Raw genomic sequence first — 17,303 nt, 5'->3', positions numbered from 1 at the left:
CATTCCTATGGAACGCTCAATGTGAGTCTCATAGGAATGCATATTGAAAGAGACTTCCGGTCCACACAGCACATGCTGTAGGAATCGGCCAGTGACAGTGCAGTCATGTGACCTAATTGCGGCTGGGATCGTTTACAAAACAAAGCACCCAGTAAGAGGATGACCTGCCCTACCTTTTACCGGGTGTACTTTACAAACGGAGGCAACAATAAAAAAATGACTGGAGTGTCTCTTTAATTGAGGGATTGTCATTGATCCATGTTAATCAACCCCCCACTAATAGCACCCACTGACATGTCAATAAAAAACATTCAGATGAAGTGTTTACCGTAGATGTTACTGTAGGTGATTGGCTGTTGTCCAATGATTGTCTAAGCAGCACGTATTCCAGATTTCTTTGTTATGCATTAATTCTAGTTTGATATGGAGAGAAATATCTTGCTGCTAGGAGTAAAACATTGAATTTGTGATTTTATTCTATTTTTGATTCCAGTTGCGACAGTAGAGGAATTTACTGTGAAGGAGGAACCAATACAGCTCGATGTGGGGATGTTAAATGGGGGCCAGCGATTCGACTATGTTCTCCAGGAGAAGCCGATCGAGAGCTTTAACGAATATTTATTTGCACTACAAAGTCACTTATGTTACTGGTAACCAACAGTCACAATTCTATGTATCTCCCTGTGTAATTAGTGACATAGTTCACAATACAAGTTATTGGAGAGGGCAGAAGTAGGCAACAATATAGAGGAGCATTAAAGTCTATGTTCAAATTTTGAAATCGTTTTTTTTCAGTGTGCTTTGTGCAACATTCTAAATACTTTTTATTAAAAAGGATTTTTACTTTTTGAGATACAGCTGCTTTGTATCCTGTATACAAAGCAGCTGTATCTAGCGCTGAAACCTGAATCTGTCAGGTCAGATTCGGATTCCGTCAGGATACAAAGCAGCTGTATCTCAAAAAGTAAAAATCATTTTTAATATAAAGTATTTAGAAAGTTGCACAAAACACAATGATAGTTTTTTTTTTTAAATAATAAAAATGTCTATTTCAAAGGTGTACGTAGCCTTTAAAATAGGAAGCCATGGGAATAATTCTATATTTGTCCCCATTGTGGACATTTGCAGAATTTTAAAACCGAGTTAAAGTGGATCTGTCATTAGACTCTCCCCTATTAGCCAAAATGGCAGAAAATAACCCTCTCAGCGGTGATTGATTGCCGGCTGTTGTGTATCTGTATACAGAGCAACCCGTCGAGTGCTTCCCTCATGAATACACTGGACTCATTACTAGAAGTCTGGTGTATGTTTTTTGATCGCTTCTATTAGCCAAATGGCACAATATTTTTTTGTGCCGGTTTGGCTCATAGGAGAGTGGACCTGTCCTCCTACTATGCTGATATTTATATATGTCCGCCTAGTCTGATGACCGATCTGCTTATTAAGAGCATAACATTTTTTATGCTCCTCGCTACAAAGCAACTTCTTTTTTCTGTACTATACAATTCTGCATTGCACTAAAATTCTATTAATTCAGCATCAGATGGTCCAGAAATCGTGATAATCCGGCATAGGACAAAAATAGCCTTTGTCATTCATTACATTGGGGGACACAGACTGTGGTATATGCTATTGCCACTAGGGAGGCTTGACAGGCTATTCAGTCTTCGCTTAGTGTTGTAGGAGGCAGACACTACCAAAGAGTTTTTTACTTCTACTTGATCGTGCTAATCACTTATCTGGGGGATGGAGAAAAAGCGCTGAGAGGATGGTGAGTGTTTCTTCCCTTGCCCCCCCTCCGGGCCATCGCTTGTATGTAGTATAGGTCCCCTGGATTTACCCTTCAGTAGCGTGTACTTTGTGGCTCTCTCGCTAATTTTGCCTTCGGTACCATTTAGTTCAACATGGCCGGTGCCATTATGCCAGTGGCACCACTTTCGGCTCCTTAGTACAAGCGGGGGGGGGGGCCCCTCTCTTCTTCCCTCCATTTTAGTCACGCTCGAGCGTGTTCTTTTCCTATCCCCTCATGGGGACTCAGCCTTCTCCTCTGATTGGTCGGTCTCATCGCATGACACGCAAGCGACCAATCGTGGCGCTCCAGGGTCCGGAGCCTATGTGTCCCCATGCCTGCTGCACTGCTCTCCTCCAATTGGATGGACGCTGCCAGGGACACAGGACCTCCGGACCAGCGCTGCTGCATTTTTGCCTCAGGAAGGACATCAGGCCTTTTTCTACTTTCCCAACAGGTGCCCTAGCCTTATTCACTGAGCTTACTCCATGTAGGGGTATGTGCTTATCCAAGCAGAACTAGGTGAAGGCAGCCATTACTCCCTAAAGAGGAGTATCTATTGCTGTGCAGTCCTGAGTGGATCCCCTGGTTCAGTGAGTTGTCTCCTTCACTCCCACTAGTACATTGTGTGGTTTAGTAACCCCCACTCCTACCATGTCTGACCTTAGGGAGAACCCTCACACCAGACAAACTTTGCAATTTATAATCCCTGTTCTAAGTGCAATACTAAATATTCTTGTGCTCAGTCTACTTCCTTATGCGATGCATGCCGACCTCCTGGCCAGACACCTACGGCCTCTGCACTTCTGCCACCCCAGTATTGCTTATCCCTGGTATGATGGGTGTGGATCCGGAATGGGCCCATTCCCTTTTCAGAATGATTGATAACCTAGCAAACATCACTCAGTCCATCTTGGGTGGAATATCTATCTTCCCTCCCCTGAACTCTTGTTCTGCCCGTCCTCGTCTGGACTCTCCACCCATATCACCCATATCTTCCTCTCGTGGCAGAGCCCACAGGCGAACCAGGTACACACAGCTGCCTTTGCTTTCACCGTCCTGTTCTGTTTCACCTCCCACACCAAAGGTGAGGTCCGGTGCCCCCCTATCCAGAGTGGCTTTGGCTGAGGGCGAACTGTCTGATTCCGACTTTGATTCAGCTGGTAAGTGTTCTACCCCCCTCCCCACCTCGCTAGAGGTTCTTATTAGGGCTGTTTGTAACACCCTAAAGGTCACTGATTCTGCACCGTCCCCTACAACTGACAATTCTTTTCTTCAGCCTCAACGTTCCCTGGGGGTCTTTTCAGCCTATTCAGAACTTGGGATTGTCTTTAAGGTATGGAAACACCCTGACATGAAGATTTCGCACTCTAGCCGTCTGGATGCTTTCTACCTTATTCAAGAAGGGAATATTTCCAAATGGGTTAGGGCTCCGGCGGTGGGTTCTCATGTTTACCGTTTAGCCAAGGCTACTACTTGTGGACTCCACTTCCTTAAAAGGTCCTCTGGATCAATGTATGGACTCTTTTGCTAAAACCACATTTGAGGCCTCTGGCCTTGCCTTTCGCCCAATTTTTGCCTCTGTCTAGGTTAGCAGAGCGATCACAGAATGGGTGCACAAACTCTGTCATGGCTTGCTCTCGGCCCTACTTAGGATGACCTGGTACATCTGTCTCGCCTTATTTCTAATGTGTATGCGTTTTAGTTTACCCTTCACGCTGTCCTTCTATCTGCACAACTTCCTTGGCTTAAAGCTTGGTCTGCTGATACAGCTTCCAAGTGGTCCCTGAGTGTTCTCCCTTTTGTCTCGTTGGTCCTAGATTGGACACAATTATCTCAAACCACAGGTAGCACCCATCGTCCTCAAACCAGGGTAAAAAGAACTACTTCGGCCAAAAAGGCGGGTCCTCTATTTCAGTCCTTTTTGTTTGTTCTCCAACATCACGTGATCTAGGATCAGAAGACCAGACCTTCCTTCAAGGCTTGCCCTTCCTGTCGCCCCCTGGCACCCACTGGTGAAGGCTAGAGCTGGCAAGGCCACTTTCGCCTAAAGGTGCTCCCCCACTCTATTAATCTCGGGTGGGGGGCAGACTTCTGCACTTAAAGGATGTCTGGCTCTCTCACATTTTGGAAGCCTGGGTTCAGGAGGTGGTATCCTCAGGATACAAATTTGAATTTGCCAGCCTCCCTCCAGAGCGTTTTCTTTCAGTCAGCTGTTCCAGTCCCCCTCCAGGGCAGCAGCCTTTTTTTCGAGCAATTGACTCACTGCTCCTTTTAAGGAGTTTTTGTTCCTGTACCCTCGAACCAAAGGTTCCAGGGTTTCTATTCCAAACTTCTTGTCGTCCCCAAAAAGGACAGCTCAGTGCGGCACATCCTGGACCTCAAGCGTCTAACGCACATGTTGGAGTTCTTAATTTTTGGATGGAATATCTCTGAACTGTCATTGCTTCCATGGAGCAGGGGGATTTTCTTTCCTCAGTGGACATCAAGGACGCGTATCTGGACGTTCCTATTTGTCAAACTTACTAACGCTTCCTGTGCTTTGCGGTACTGTCCCGTCATTACCAATTTGTGGCCCTTCCCTTCTGTCTGGTAACTGCCCTGAGATTCTTTACGAAGGTTCTCTCCATTGTGATGGCACTCCTTCGTACAAGGGGGTTGTTGGTTAACCCTGTACCTGGACGACATCTGCATCGAGTCCCCCTCTAGGGAGGACAACTAGACGGCGCTTAAGATTAATCTGGACCCTCTGACTTGATTCGGTTGGTTTGTCAACCACTCCAAATCTTGCCTGTCAGATCTGCCAGCAGATTGTGTTCTTGGGGGTCACTTTTGACACTTGATCTGCGAAGGCGTTCCTTCCGCCGGAGCGTATATTGATTCTTCAGGATGTGACTCGTTCCTTGCAGATGGCCAATTAGACTTCACTCCGCATCTGAATGCAGGTTCTCGGTCGAACATTCCCTTTGCGCAGTTCCACACGCTCACTCTTCAACTGGCGACCCTCTCCCGGTGGAACCGATCCTTGGATTCTCTGGATTTGAAGCTCATCCTTCCCCTCACAGTTCGTCGGTGAATCACTTACCCGGCCATTCTCCAGGGTTATTCCTTCCTTCCCCTGAACTGGCTGATCCTTTCCACGGATGCCAGTCCCAAGGGATGGGGGAGTGCACCATTCCGAACCTCACTGCTCGGGGGCTGTGGTCCTTCCCTTCCCATCAACCTTCTGGAATTGACAGCCATTTTCCTATGCCCGCTGAACTGAGCCTGGTCACTGTAAGGACACCTGGTCCGGGTTCAAATGGACAATGCCACTTATCTAAATCATCAGGGCGGCAACTCACAGCGTGGCAGTGATGGCTGAGGCTGTGAACATTCTGGCCTAGGTGGATGCTCACGTTCTGTCTTTGTCAGTACACATTCCCTATGTCGACAACTGGGTCGCAGGCTATCTTAGTCGTAAAAAGGTGGATCCCGGGTAGTGGCCTCCTCACCATGAGGTCTTTGACCAAATACACCGTGTTCCAAATTATTATGCACATTGGCTTTAAGTGTCATAAACATTTAATTATTATTTTTTCAATTAAACTCATGGATGGCATTGTGTCTTAGCACTCTTTGGATCATTGTAATCAATCTCAGACACCTGTGATAATTAGTTTGCCAGGTGTGCCCGATCAAAGGAAAACCACTTAAGAAGGACGTTCCACATTATTAAGCAGGCCACAGGTTTCAAGCAATATGGGAAAGAAAAAGGATCTCTCTGCTGCCGAAAAGCTTGAAATAGTACAATACCTTGGACAAGGTATGAAAACATTGGATGTTTCAAGAAAACTTAAGCGTGATCATCGTACTGTGAAAAGATTTGTGGCTGATTCAGAGCACAGACGGGTTCGTTCAGATAAAGGCATAATGAGGAAGGTTTCTGCCAGACAAATTAATAGGATTAGGAGAGCAGCTGCTAAAATGCCATTGCAAAGCAGCAAACAGGTATTTCAAGCCGCTGGTGCCTCTGGAGTCCCGCGAACCTCAAGGTGTAGGATCCTCCAGAGGTTTGCAAGTGTGCATAAAGCTATTATTCGGCCACCCCTAAACAATGCTCACAAGCAGAAACGGTTGCAGTGGGCTCGGAAATACATGAAGACTAATTTTCAAACCGTGTTGTTTACTGATGAGTGCCGTGCAACCCTGGATGGTTCAGATGGATGGAGTAGTGGATGGTTGGTGAATGGCCACCATGTCCCAACAAGGCTGCGACGTCAGCAAGGAGGTGGCGGAGTCATGTTTTGGGCTGGAATCATGGGAAGAGAGCTGGTAGGCCCCTTTAGTGTCCCTGACGGTGTGAAAATGATCTCTGCAAAGTACGTAGACTTTATGACTGACCACTTTCTTCCGTGGTACAAAAAGACTCATGCTGCAAAGAATACCTCTGTGTCATTGGCTGCTATGGGCATAAAAGGAGAGAAACTCATGGTGTGGCCCCCATGTTCCCCTGACCTCAACCCTATTGAGAAGCTTTGGAGGATCCTCAAGCAAAATATCTATGAGGGTGGGAGGCAGTTCACATCAAAACAGAAGCTCTAGGAGGTTATTCTGACATCCTGCAAAGATATTCAAGCAGAAACTGTCCAAATACTCACAAATTCAATGGATGCAAGAATTGTGAAGGTGATATCCGAGAAGTGGTCCTATGTTAACATGCAACTTGGCCTGTTAAGTTTTTTTTGATTGAAAGAGCTTTTGATTTCTGTAAATATGACCTCCTGATGCTGCAAATTCAACAAATGACCATTTTAGTTCTCTTTACAACCTTTAAAATGTTTTGATCTCTGTGGTGCGTAATGATGTGAAACAGTGCATTTTGAGGTTTTTACTTCTAAAAAAAAAATCTGTTATCATTAGGAGATTTGTTCAATCAAATTTGCATTATACTCTACGGTTGATGGCTTGAAGATTATACTGACTGTCATTTGCATCGACTATTTAGGAAAATCAGCGAAAAATAACATTTGCATAATAATTCGGAACACGGTGTATGTCTCAGGTGGGGTCAGCTGGACGTGGACCTGATGTCATACAGGTTCGATTGGCAGGTCCCCTGCTTCATCTCCCGAGCATGAGTTCCAGAGGCCAACGCCGTGGACGCTCTAGTGGCGCTGTGGTCCTACTTCAGTCACCTGTATGTCTACCCTCCTATGCCTTTCCTGCCGCTGCTCCTCTGATGGCTCATGGCAGAAGGGATTCCAGCCATTCTGGTAGCCTCAGATTGGTCGTGCCATTTTTGGCTTGCGGACCACGTGTCCATGTTGGCCGACGTCCCGTGAACATTGCCTCTCCGTCCCGACCTTCTTTCTTAGGGACAGCTCATCCACCAGATTTTAAGGTCGCTACGTTTAACAGCGTCACTGTTGAGGCCGCCGTTCTGAGGTCTTGTGGTCTCTCAGAGTGTTATTCTCACTATGATTTAAGGCTAGGAAGGCTTCTTCAGCCCACATTTACCATTGTACCTGGATGGCCTACCTTTGTTGGTGTGAGGATCACAAGCTTACTCCCTTGTGTTTTTCTCTATTCAAAATTCTTTCCTTTTTGCAGCGTGGTCTGGATCAAGGTTTGGCACTCAGCCCCCTGAAGGGGCAGGTGTCTGCACTTTTCATTTTGTTCGATCACCCGTTGGCATCTAAGGCTGATGTCAAGACTTTTCTGCAGATAATTGCTCATACGATCTTATCATCCTCCGATCACATCTTGGGATCTCAATTTGGTCTTGGATGTCTCACAGTCGGCACACTTGAACCCTTTTGCACCCTTGTTTGACATCTACTTCGTTTTCTGTCCTGTGTTTTTTCTGGTCGCGTTGACCTCCATCCGGAGGGTCTCTGAGTTGGCGGCTCTCTCTTGCTATTATCCATTTCTGACACATCATCAAGACAAGGCGGTGCTCCACACAGGCCGTCTTCTTTGCCTAAGGTTCTTTTGGCTTTCCACATGAATGAGGATATAGTATTGCCGTATTTTTGTCCATCTCCCAGTCATCCGAGGGAGCGTTCCCTCCACAACCTGGAAGTCGTCCACGCCTTGCTGATTAACCTTTCTGTCACTGCCTCCTTCAAGAAGTCGGATTCCCTGTTCATCCTCCCAAAGGGTCCCAGGTAGGGTTTGGCAGCCTCTGAGGCCACCATTGCTCACTGGATTACATTTGATTGTTTGCGAGGCTTATCAGGTTCAGGGAAACGTTTCCCCTTTCCAGGTCACGGCCCACTCTAAAAAAGCAGTTGGAGCTTCCTGGGCTGTGCACCATCAGACCTCTGCCCTTTAGTCGTGCAAGGTGGCCACGTGGTCTTCTTTGCACAATTTTGTTAAGTTCTACCAGGTACCACCTTTGCTTCTGCAGACGCTTCTCTAGGTGGCAAGGTCTTGCAGGCATCTGTGAAATAGATGACCATGTCCTGTGTTCTGTTTCCACTTCTGGAGACTGCTCTGGGATGTCCCACGGTCTGGGTCCCCCAATGGAACGAATGAGAAAACAGGATTTTTTTTTTGACTACTCACCGTAAAATCCTTTTCTAATCTAGTTCATTGGGAGACACCGCTCCCACCCATTTTTTTTTTAGGCTTTTTTTTTGTTCATGTTTGTCCGTTTGAGTGATTCTCCTCATATGTTTGACATACCTCTCTTACCTTGTATCTGCTGCACCTACTGCTTGCAGTCAGTCAGTCTGATTCAGTATAGCTCAATGTCTGTGGGTGCGGTATATACTGTCGGAGGAGCCACTTTTTAATTTCTTAGTGTCAAGCCACTTAGTGGCAACAGCATATACCCATGGTCTATGTCCCACAACAAACTTGACAATAAAAGGATTTTACGGTGAGTTTTCAAAAAGTCCTGTTATTGTCAACATTAACACCTAGAGGCCTTTTATGGGAAGCATAATGTGTTTTTGTTTTTTTCCCCCTACAATTTAGCATACTGGACAATTTAATCCACATGATTTGCCATAAATCGATAGATGCGGGTCCCACCTCTGTCGTGTTTGGCTTTTTTTCCTTAAATCCCATAGAATTGAATGGAGAGCACCGCGCGCATGCTCGGCCACCTCTCTATTCATTCTCTGCCTGGATGCGACGGTCGGTTGCGACCTGTAGACGGGTTTGGGAACTCCCATTCTCGACATAGATGTGGGTCCCAGAGCTGGGACCCGCATCTATCAAAACTTTATGGCATATCCTATACATAAATGTCTGTGATTGGAATACCCCTTTAATTCTCACCAGTTGTGTGGATCTAGTTGGAGCAGATATGGTCCGTTTCCAGTCATTTGTAACCTTCAATCTATATTTGTTAAGTAATGAAAATCTATAACTGCATCTCCTTCTGGTTTTTGCCAAGTAAATACGAAGACCTCATTGCCACAAATATTCTTCCAGACCACACACTGTCATCATGCCTTTCCATATGTAATAATAAGTACCCTAAGATTTTGTGTTTTTAGGTGGTTGGCTAGCAGAATTACCTTTTTGAAATTTTGTATATTCCCTTAACTGGATGTATTTTGTCTTGTAGGACTTCTGAAGACACTGCGTTGCTGTTTCTTAAAGAGATATACCAAACAATGGGAATCGTCATGGATCAACCACTTCAGTAACTGTACAACACACACCTGGCACAGTATGTTTTACGAAAGCTTTTGTTGGTCAGCTGAATATGTCTGGCAGATATACTAAAGGGGAAATTAACTTAACATTGGAGGGGGATCCATGAGCTTGGGCTCCCACTGATTCCCAAATTTGAAGGGATTGTGCCAAGATAAACATTTATCACCTATCCACAAAGTAGGGGAAAAATGTCTGATCGCTGGGACCCCCACCGATTACTAGAGCAGGTGTACCGAGTTCCCCCGTTCCTCCTCGCTGCACGACTGCAGTGAGGAGGGCATTGCATTCTGCAGCAGTCAAACATGCACGCGTCCGCTTCATTCAAAATCTAAGTTACTAACCGAGACTGTAAAAGGGCTGATATGATGGTGGATTTCACTTGCTTGTGTCTCCCACCATTACTACCTCCTTTATAATCAGGGTCACTAGGGTTATGCCTAATTCCCCTACCTTCTCCTTATACGAACGTTAATCTACTTGCTTTGCTGCTACGTAAGCGTATAAGACCGTACAAAAAATACAATCTTATAGTAAATAAAGGGTAATATTTATTACTAACAATAATCACACTTGCACATATAAAATACACAGCACACAGTAACTGATCACAGTATAGTATCAGTATACCCCAATACATATAACAAGTTAATATATACTGAGTATACTCCCACTATACGTAGTACAGTATAAACACGGTATCACAATCCTACGTTACCTAAACACATATGAATACAGATACAATACACGCTCACTATTTCTGTCCCACTCCCTCCTAACTTTCCCTATACACTAAGGGTTAATACGAGATAAGGAGGAACAAGGGGAATGGGTTTCTGTGTACCTTGGGATGTGCAGGTCAAGGGTCACTGCAGGGTACTTAGGGCAGCAAGTATTCACAGGGACTGCAATTGTTCACAGGGACTGCAAGGGTTCATTGGGGCTGCAAGGGTTCACTGGGACTGCAAGGGTTACTGCAATGGGAAGGGTTGCTGTATGCCAGGGGATAGCAGGTAAATAGTGGGAAAGGGTTGAACAGGGAAGTGTTGTGTTAGGGGGGAGAAGTTGTGTGTAGCTGCTGCTACACGTGGATACTTAGCGGTTCATCTGGTCCAGGAGGGGAGAGCCATGAGGCAAGAGACAGAAGTTTGGGAGCGTTTGTCCTTTTAAACCCTCCCGTGCACATCTGTGTGACATCACATGCTCATGCACGTGCAAGGGGGGGGAGGGCATGGGCTTATGGCTACCTCATGGAATATCATTACCTGGTGAGGGGGATGGAAGCAGTTGGAACTTCCTGCTTCCTCCCCAGAATCTCGAGGGGGAAGGGAGGTAAATTAATCAGTGGGGATGTCCTTTGGTACATGTGTATCACAAGATACATCCCCAATTACCTCTCTGGCCCCCTGCAGAGTAAGGAGACAGGCTTCTTTTGCATGTCACGCTCTGCTAATCCTACGACCAAGTCTGTGATTCTACAGACCTGGCTCCTGGGACATCAAGAGATATATATATATATATATATATATATATATATACACACGCACTACACATACTCCAACCCCCCCCCCCCCCCCGCTCCCGCTCCATCTCCATTGAAAGGGGACACTTCCCTTTACAGAGACAGCCAAGTACAACACTTGGCTTTTTCCATCCGCTTCATGTACATTGAATGGAACGGCAGGGTGCACGCACGACCGCAACTCCATTCAAGCTTCTTCTCACTACAGGGAAGAAGGTGATGGTTCAGTGAGGAGAAGCGGGCCGCTCGATGCCCAGTTTTGCCATTCCTCCAAGAAATGAATTCATAAATGAACAACTGGCTGTTCTCATTCCCCTTGTTAATGGGGCATGTCTTTACATACTCTGCCAGTATCCGCAATGATTGGACACCATCAGATTGTGTAGTGACACAGCCTATTGACAAGGGGAATGGTAACGTCCAGTTGTCAATTTCTTCATACATTTCCCACAGAGAAACGACACAATACAGAGTTATAACAAAAGATACTCCAGCATTGTTATTTTATAAGGAAAGCAAGTATTTACTGACACAGACATGTCAAAAGAGCTGACAGGTCCTCGTTATAAAAACATTTGTTACTAAAAATAAATAAAAGTGATTGTCAAATTTAAAGGGGTTGTCCAAGATTAGGAAAAAGGGCCTGCTTTTTTTTTCCCCCCCAGAATTCACGCCATTAATGTACATGGTCTGTGTCCGGTATTGCAGCTCATCCCCATTCAAGTGAATATTTGCAATATCAAACGCATCACCTGTAATACCAGACCTCCACAGACGTGTCACCCCCCAGTCTCCTCTTCTGTTACCCAACAGCTGCTCAAACATATCTGAAATGATGCTTAGTGAATGACATGGTACAGAAAAGTCTTTTGGATATCATTATGCGAATTTCAGTGTGAATCTCCGGTGTTTCTCATTAATGTAAATCTTTAAATGGCATTTTTTTAAAATAAAAAGGTCAGTCAGTGTGATTGGTGTAACTTTGTAAATACTTTTTATTAAAAATAATATTAACTTTTTTAGATACTGGCGCTCTGTAGTCTCTATACATAGCAGCTGTATCGTTGGCTGAATCTGGCCATCATGCGGACTGACCGATTCAGTGTCAGCGGGTCCTTCGCGTCTCTGACACACAGGATCCACCTGTAATCGATCTCCTCTAAATTCATAACTAAGATGTGATAGATTACATGTAGATCCTGCGTGTCAGGGACACTCAGGACCCGCTGACACTGATCCTTCCAGGTCCGTGGGACTGATGGATTCAGGTCACAGCGAAAGATGCAGTTGCTCTGTATAGAAAAAACAGAGCAGCTGTATCTCAAAAATTAACAAGAATTTTTAATAAAAATTATTTATAAAATTGCACCAATCACACTGATTGACCTTTTTATTACAAACATATGCCATTCAAAGGTTTATATAGACTTTAAGATCATGCAGATTGTGTCATAATAGAATTGAGCCGAATGACAAACTCAGCATTGCTACATCCGAATATGCCTAGGAATTAATTCCCTCATTGACTCATTTCTTTGTTTGATGTTGCAGGTGCATATGGCTAATATACATCCTTATATCGGGTCTTCCTAGACAGACGGAACATTTTTTACTGATGATCTGGAAAAACACATTCTTGATTCCACATCAATTGTTGTCTTATATGTATTTCACAACTTTATTTACCACGTACAATAATATACCACACAGCATTTCATGGGTTCTAATAGTATTGGTATAAACAGGGTTAAACAATAAAAAACAGATTATGTTCCAGCATTTAAAGGGGTTGTCAAAGTCCACTTTTTAATTTTAATTTTTTGTTTAGAAATCGCGCCATTCTTGTCCATTGGCTGCGCCTGGTATTGCAGCACATCTCCATTTAAGTGCATATGGCTGAGCTGCAATACCAAACACAGCCTATGGGCAAGAGTGACGCTGTTTCTAGAAAAAAAAAAACACTTTTTTTTTTTTTTTTTTCTAACCCCGACAACCCCTTTAATTACATATTCTCTGATGTTGGTTCTTGACAATTTACTTTTTGTTACATAATTTGAACGTTTTCTTTGCTGGTCTACAGTGATGCTTGCTGCAGTCATTTAAAGGGATTCTCTCACCAACATTTTTTAAAAAGAGGTTTTCTACTTCTACTAGTTAGTTTGTTTGTCCACACACAACGGAATTGCTGCAGAAAATTTCTGCATCAATTCTGTTGAAACACCGAGATATTCTGCTGCGGCAAAACTCAGCGTTTTTTTATGGCAGAAAATGGTGTGTATTTTGCTGCATTTTTAACAATGTTAGGAGATGGTGACAACTCTAAAAAACGCCGCAATTCTGGCCAATTTCCACAGCTGGAATTTATGTTCTGCGGTCCGAAAAATACGCAGCGCAGGTCACTTTGTGCTCCTGAATTTTTCCGCAGCATGTGAATGATTTGTTAAATCTCATCCACTATGCTGCTACTGTATTCTGCTGCGTTTTTCCCCTCCAAAATGGACAAGCCATAAAACATCAGCCTGAGTTGGGGACTGGCATAGCAGTACTGCTGCTAAGCTGTTTATCTGTCAAAGTGTCAATCGAGTTTTGAGCTGAACGGTCTGGTTGCTAGGGATACACAGCCTAGGAACTAGTCTTATAATCGGCATTTGTCAGACAGCGTGTCAAAAGTGACAAGTCTCTTTCAGATTTCTCAGGTCTTTAACTTAAGACAGAATTGTCATCGGAGGACAACAAAAGTTGTACTGAGCCTTTTTAGGACCTAAACCACTCCTTTTCTTTTTGCTTTTCTGATACAGAACCCCAAATTCCCTGCATAGACATAGTTACTTTAATTTCTAGCTGCCTGCAGCTACCACTAGAGGGAGCTTACCGCATACTGTATTATTATTATTCAATGTGAAAATAGTATTCGGTAAGCTCCCTCTAGTGGGGGCTGCAGGTAGGTAGAAAATCGTCTTTTAACTTACCAACTACATTTATACAGGGAATTTAAAGCTCTCAGGAAAAACAGACCTCCGACTGCTCTAAAGATATATAAAGAAATTAATCTTCACAGAATTTTGGAACTAAAATTTGTTATGGTGTTAAAATGCGAAGATTCCTGTGTTTAAAATGCGAAGATTCCTGGCCACAATCTTGTATTCTCAGACGGAGCGGCAGCTGTGGACTCACAGAAGTACAAGCTCCATGATTTGCATCTCTATGACAAATTCTCTTAAATACCCGTTATTTCTGCGTGTCTGAACTTCATGACTGGATGAGCAATGACTACTACGTGGTTTCCTAGTTTTCACTTCTCAAAACTGTGTTCAGATTTCATAGTCATGGCAGTGGAATGATCTGTAGTATATATTACTATACTGGAGAAAAAATTATAGTTCTCAGACTGCAAATCAAGCAGGGGATGTTGAGGTATGTGAGCTTTAGGATTAGAAAAATCTAGCAAAATCCTGAATGCAGTTCTGGATGAGACTGGTTCATAAGACACGATATAGCTCAAGGTCAGGATAACAGAAGTAAAGCAAAATATTGACAAATTTACTGAACAGCTGTAGGTTATGTTGAGATGGAAAAACGACTTTCAAAAGAGAACCTACACTAAAAACAACATTTATTTTCCCTCTAAAAGTCAAGCATTGGTTAAGTATCCAACTATGTCATCTTGGCTGTCTCATCATGTCTTTCAGAAAATGTATCCTGTATTTAACTTTAGTTTAACTTGTTACATTTAAGTATCGGTGTTTTATTATTATGGCCGCCTAGGGTGGCCCTATTGGAGGCACACCTTTCCTTCCTGTATTATCTGTGTGGGCAATACAGCACGGTGTGTGTGGGCTTTATAAACTGCTGCAATGAATGGGAGTCAATTGACAGAAAAGTGTCCATAGACCAATAAAATCTCCAGGAAAAGATGTAGTACAGCCCCAGAGTGTGTGTACGTGTGTACACACACTATCCTGCCTTATTTAGGCCTTTAGCCATAAAACATCCCCTTTAAACTTAAAATATAAGGATATAAAGTTTACATAAGAAATGTTTCCACTGCATGATCCACCTAACGGAGTAGTTTCTATACAGAACTCTGGTGGTGGTTTATAGTATGGCACTCTGGAGTCATATGCTGGATGTGGCTAGGTGAGACCTTTGGGGATGGGAGGGGGGGGGGGGGTCCATCTACAAACCGGTGTGCGCTCTACTGGCGATTGTCACTGCCCTTCCACACAATACAGGTGAACAGGAGGTCCCTGGGAGCCAAAGTAATTGCATCCCTGTATAAATACTCTAAAGGTGATTTGACCTGTCACATTCTGGACCACTTGTCACATATGCACTTGGATGGATGTCCTCTTTAAATTTGATTTCATTCAACTGAGTGAAAGAGACCACCTTTATATATTGTAGACATATAAATATGTGACCTGTGTTATATTACATGTGATACTTCAAGGAAAGTCAATACAGTTCCTTTTCCTGTCGTGGTCGTCATGATCATCAGTCACCGTGTGATGTAAAAATGTATACCATTACTATACGTCGTCTATATATCCCATACCAAGCACAGCATTAGCCTACGTAACTGCTTCCTAACGCCCAGTGTATTGCTCCATAGCATAGTACTTGTATGCCTTATGTGCCGGTTTTGCACTTTTCTCTTTTTTTTTTTTTAATTGTATATATTATAAAATATATAATGAATACACAACACGGTCAGACCAGCATGTGATAACAAATACAAGTAGTATTTTGTAATTAAAGTAAATGTGTTTTTAATTATTTGTGTCTTGTTTCACTAATTGTGCACCTTATTATGGTTAGGGGAGCGATAGCTATGTCAGTAGATCAAATCCTGAGTCCTTCTCAGCAGTTAACAGTTGGAGAAGGCATTCAGATAAAGAGATAAAAAAATATAGTGCCCACCAAAAGTTCTACTGGGCTTATACAGCACAGCTATTCAGCCTCAGAATAATACATAGATGCAGCAGAGAGCTCTCTATCGGCATCTACTGGGCTAAATTAATATACCAACGGGGGAATCCCCAAGGTATCTAACCGGATTATGGTAGCACTATTTGGATAAATAAAATTATAAAATATCGAAAATATTATAAATAATAATAATAAAAATATATAAAAATAACAAAAATATATATAAAAATAACAAGATCCAAGAAACTAAAAAGAATAAAATAGAAAAATCTATAATAGCAATAAACTATTGGATACCAGCTCCACATCCGGTTGTAACAAATTTATGAGTTAATTTATATATTTCAGATCTCTAGCAGGTCACAGAGCTAATAGTGGCAATGTTAGTGCATTTGCACTTGTACTAAGCAATGACATTACTGCAGTCTGCACTGTGTATCAAACAGAAGCAGGTTGCATTTTGAATAAAATACAGTGATATCGTCACATTACAGTATATATATATCCCTAAAGACATAAACCAGTGACTAATCAAAACCTTACTAGGGAAAACAAACGAGGTATTTCAAACACTCAGTGAATTTAAGCCCACCAAAAGTTCCGGAACACCCTCATAAATTTTGAACGGCTCGAGGTAGAGGGTTGAAATTTGGTGGGATTTAATGGGGTCATAAAATCTACCAGTTAACACCCAAAAAAACACCCCCACCCCCTTGGGGGCAGCAAAGTCCTAAATGGCACGGGGGGGGGGGGGGGGGGGTCGAGTGGGGGCTCGTTTTGAAAGCTCTTTTCAATACGAATACAATGCTGCAATCGGTTTTGATTTTTTTTTCCACTGAGATATTTAACTTTAAAGTTATCATCTTCATTATCGGCTACCGCCGGTGTTCGCATTACCCAAAATGTACCGCGCGGGTAAAATCCTAAATGTGTGTGGGCGCGTGTGTTTCAGCTTGGGAGTGTCACATCAAGGTGACTTTATTTTTTTCTTTATCAAAGATTTTTATTTTGAAAATATAAAAAACATAACGGCATACACATGGTTTCATGAATTTGCAAAATTCACACGCAGTGCAATATAACGACTTCAATATCGTATAAAATATACAAAGACATAGAAACAACAGTAGGAGGTAGCCTCCTAATCAGTAAGAAAAACTAAATAAGAATGCAATGAGAATAACAGTATCATAAGTGCAGCAAAAATAGTGCGTTATTTAGGGAAGCCAGTCCCCACAGTTGGATAAGAATTGTCGCATATAAGTGCACATTATACTTTAGACTAACACAGACAAGATAACAAGGGGAAACACATACAGACCTAGCACGCAAAAGGTAGGCTTATATAGGTGTTCAAAAGAGGCCATCCAGCCAGAGAGGTAGATCATTACCACCCCGGAAGCCAGACCACAC

The 17,303-nt window shown here is 43.2% G+C and overlaps 1 protein-coding gene across 3 annotated transcripts in view; it reads left to right on the top strand.

Annotated features, from left to right (window-relative positions):
- DDHD2 (DDHD domain containing 2) overlaps positions 1 to 15,737 on the top strand; it is a 56,484-nt gene extending 40,747 nt beyond the window's left edge. For all 3 annotated transcript variants that reach the window (XM_075858823.1, XM_075858821.1, XM_075858822.1), the window contains 3 exons: positions 494 to 650; positions 9,351 to 9,455; positions 12,513 to 15,737. In XM_075858823.1, coding sequence (XP_075714938.1) covers positions 494 to 650; positions 9,351 to 9,432 — 239 coding nt within the window. In that variant the 3' untranslated portion in view covers positions 9,433 to 9,455; positions 12,513 to 15,737. The remainder of the gene's footprint in view (positions 1 to 493; positions 651 to 9,350; positions 9,456 to 12,512) is intronic.
- The last annotated feature ends 1,566 nt before the right edge of the window (positions 15,738 to 17,303 follow it).

The sequence above is a fragment of the Rhinoderma darwinii genome, chromosome 3 (genome assembly GCF_050947455.1).
Source record: "Rhinoderma darwinii isolate aRhiDar2 chromosome 3, aRhiDar2.hap1, whole genome shotgun sequence".
In the NCBI taxonomy this organism is placed as follows: domain Eukaryota; kingdom Metazoa; phylum Chordata; class Amphibia; order Anura; family Rhinodermatidae; genus Rhinoderma; species Rhinoderma darwinii.
This window is presented reverse-complemented; position numbering and strand designations above follow the sequence as displayed.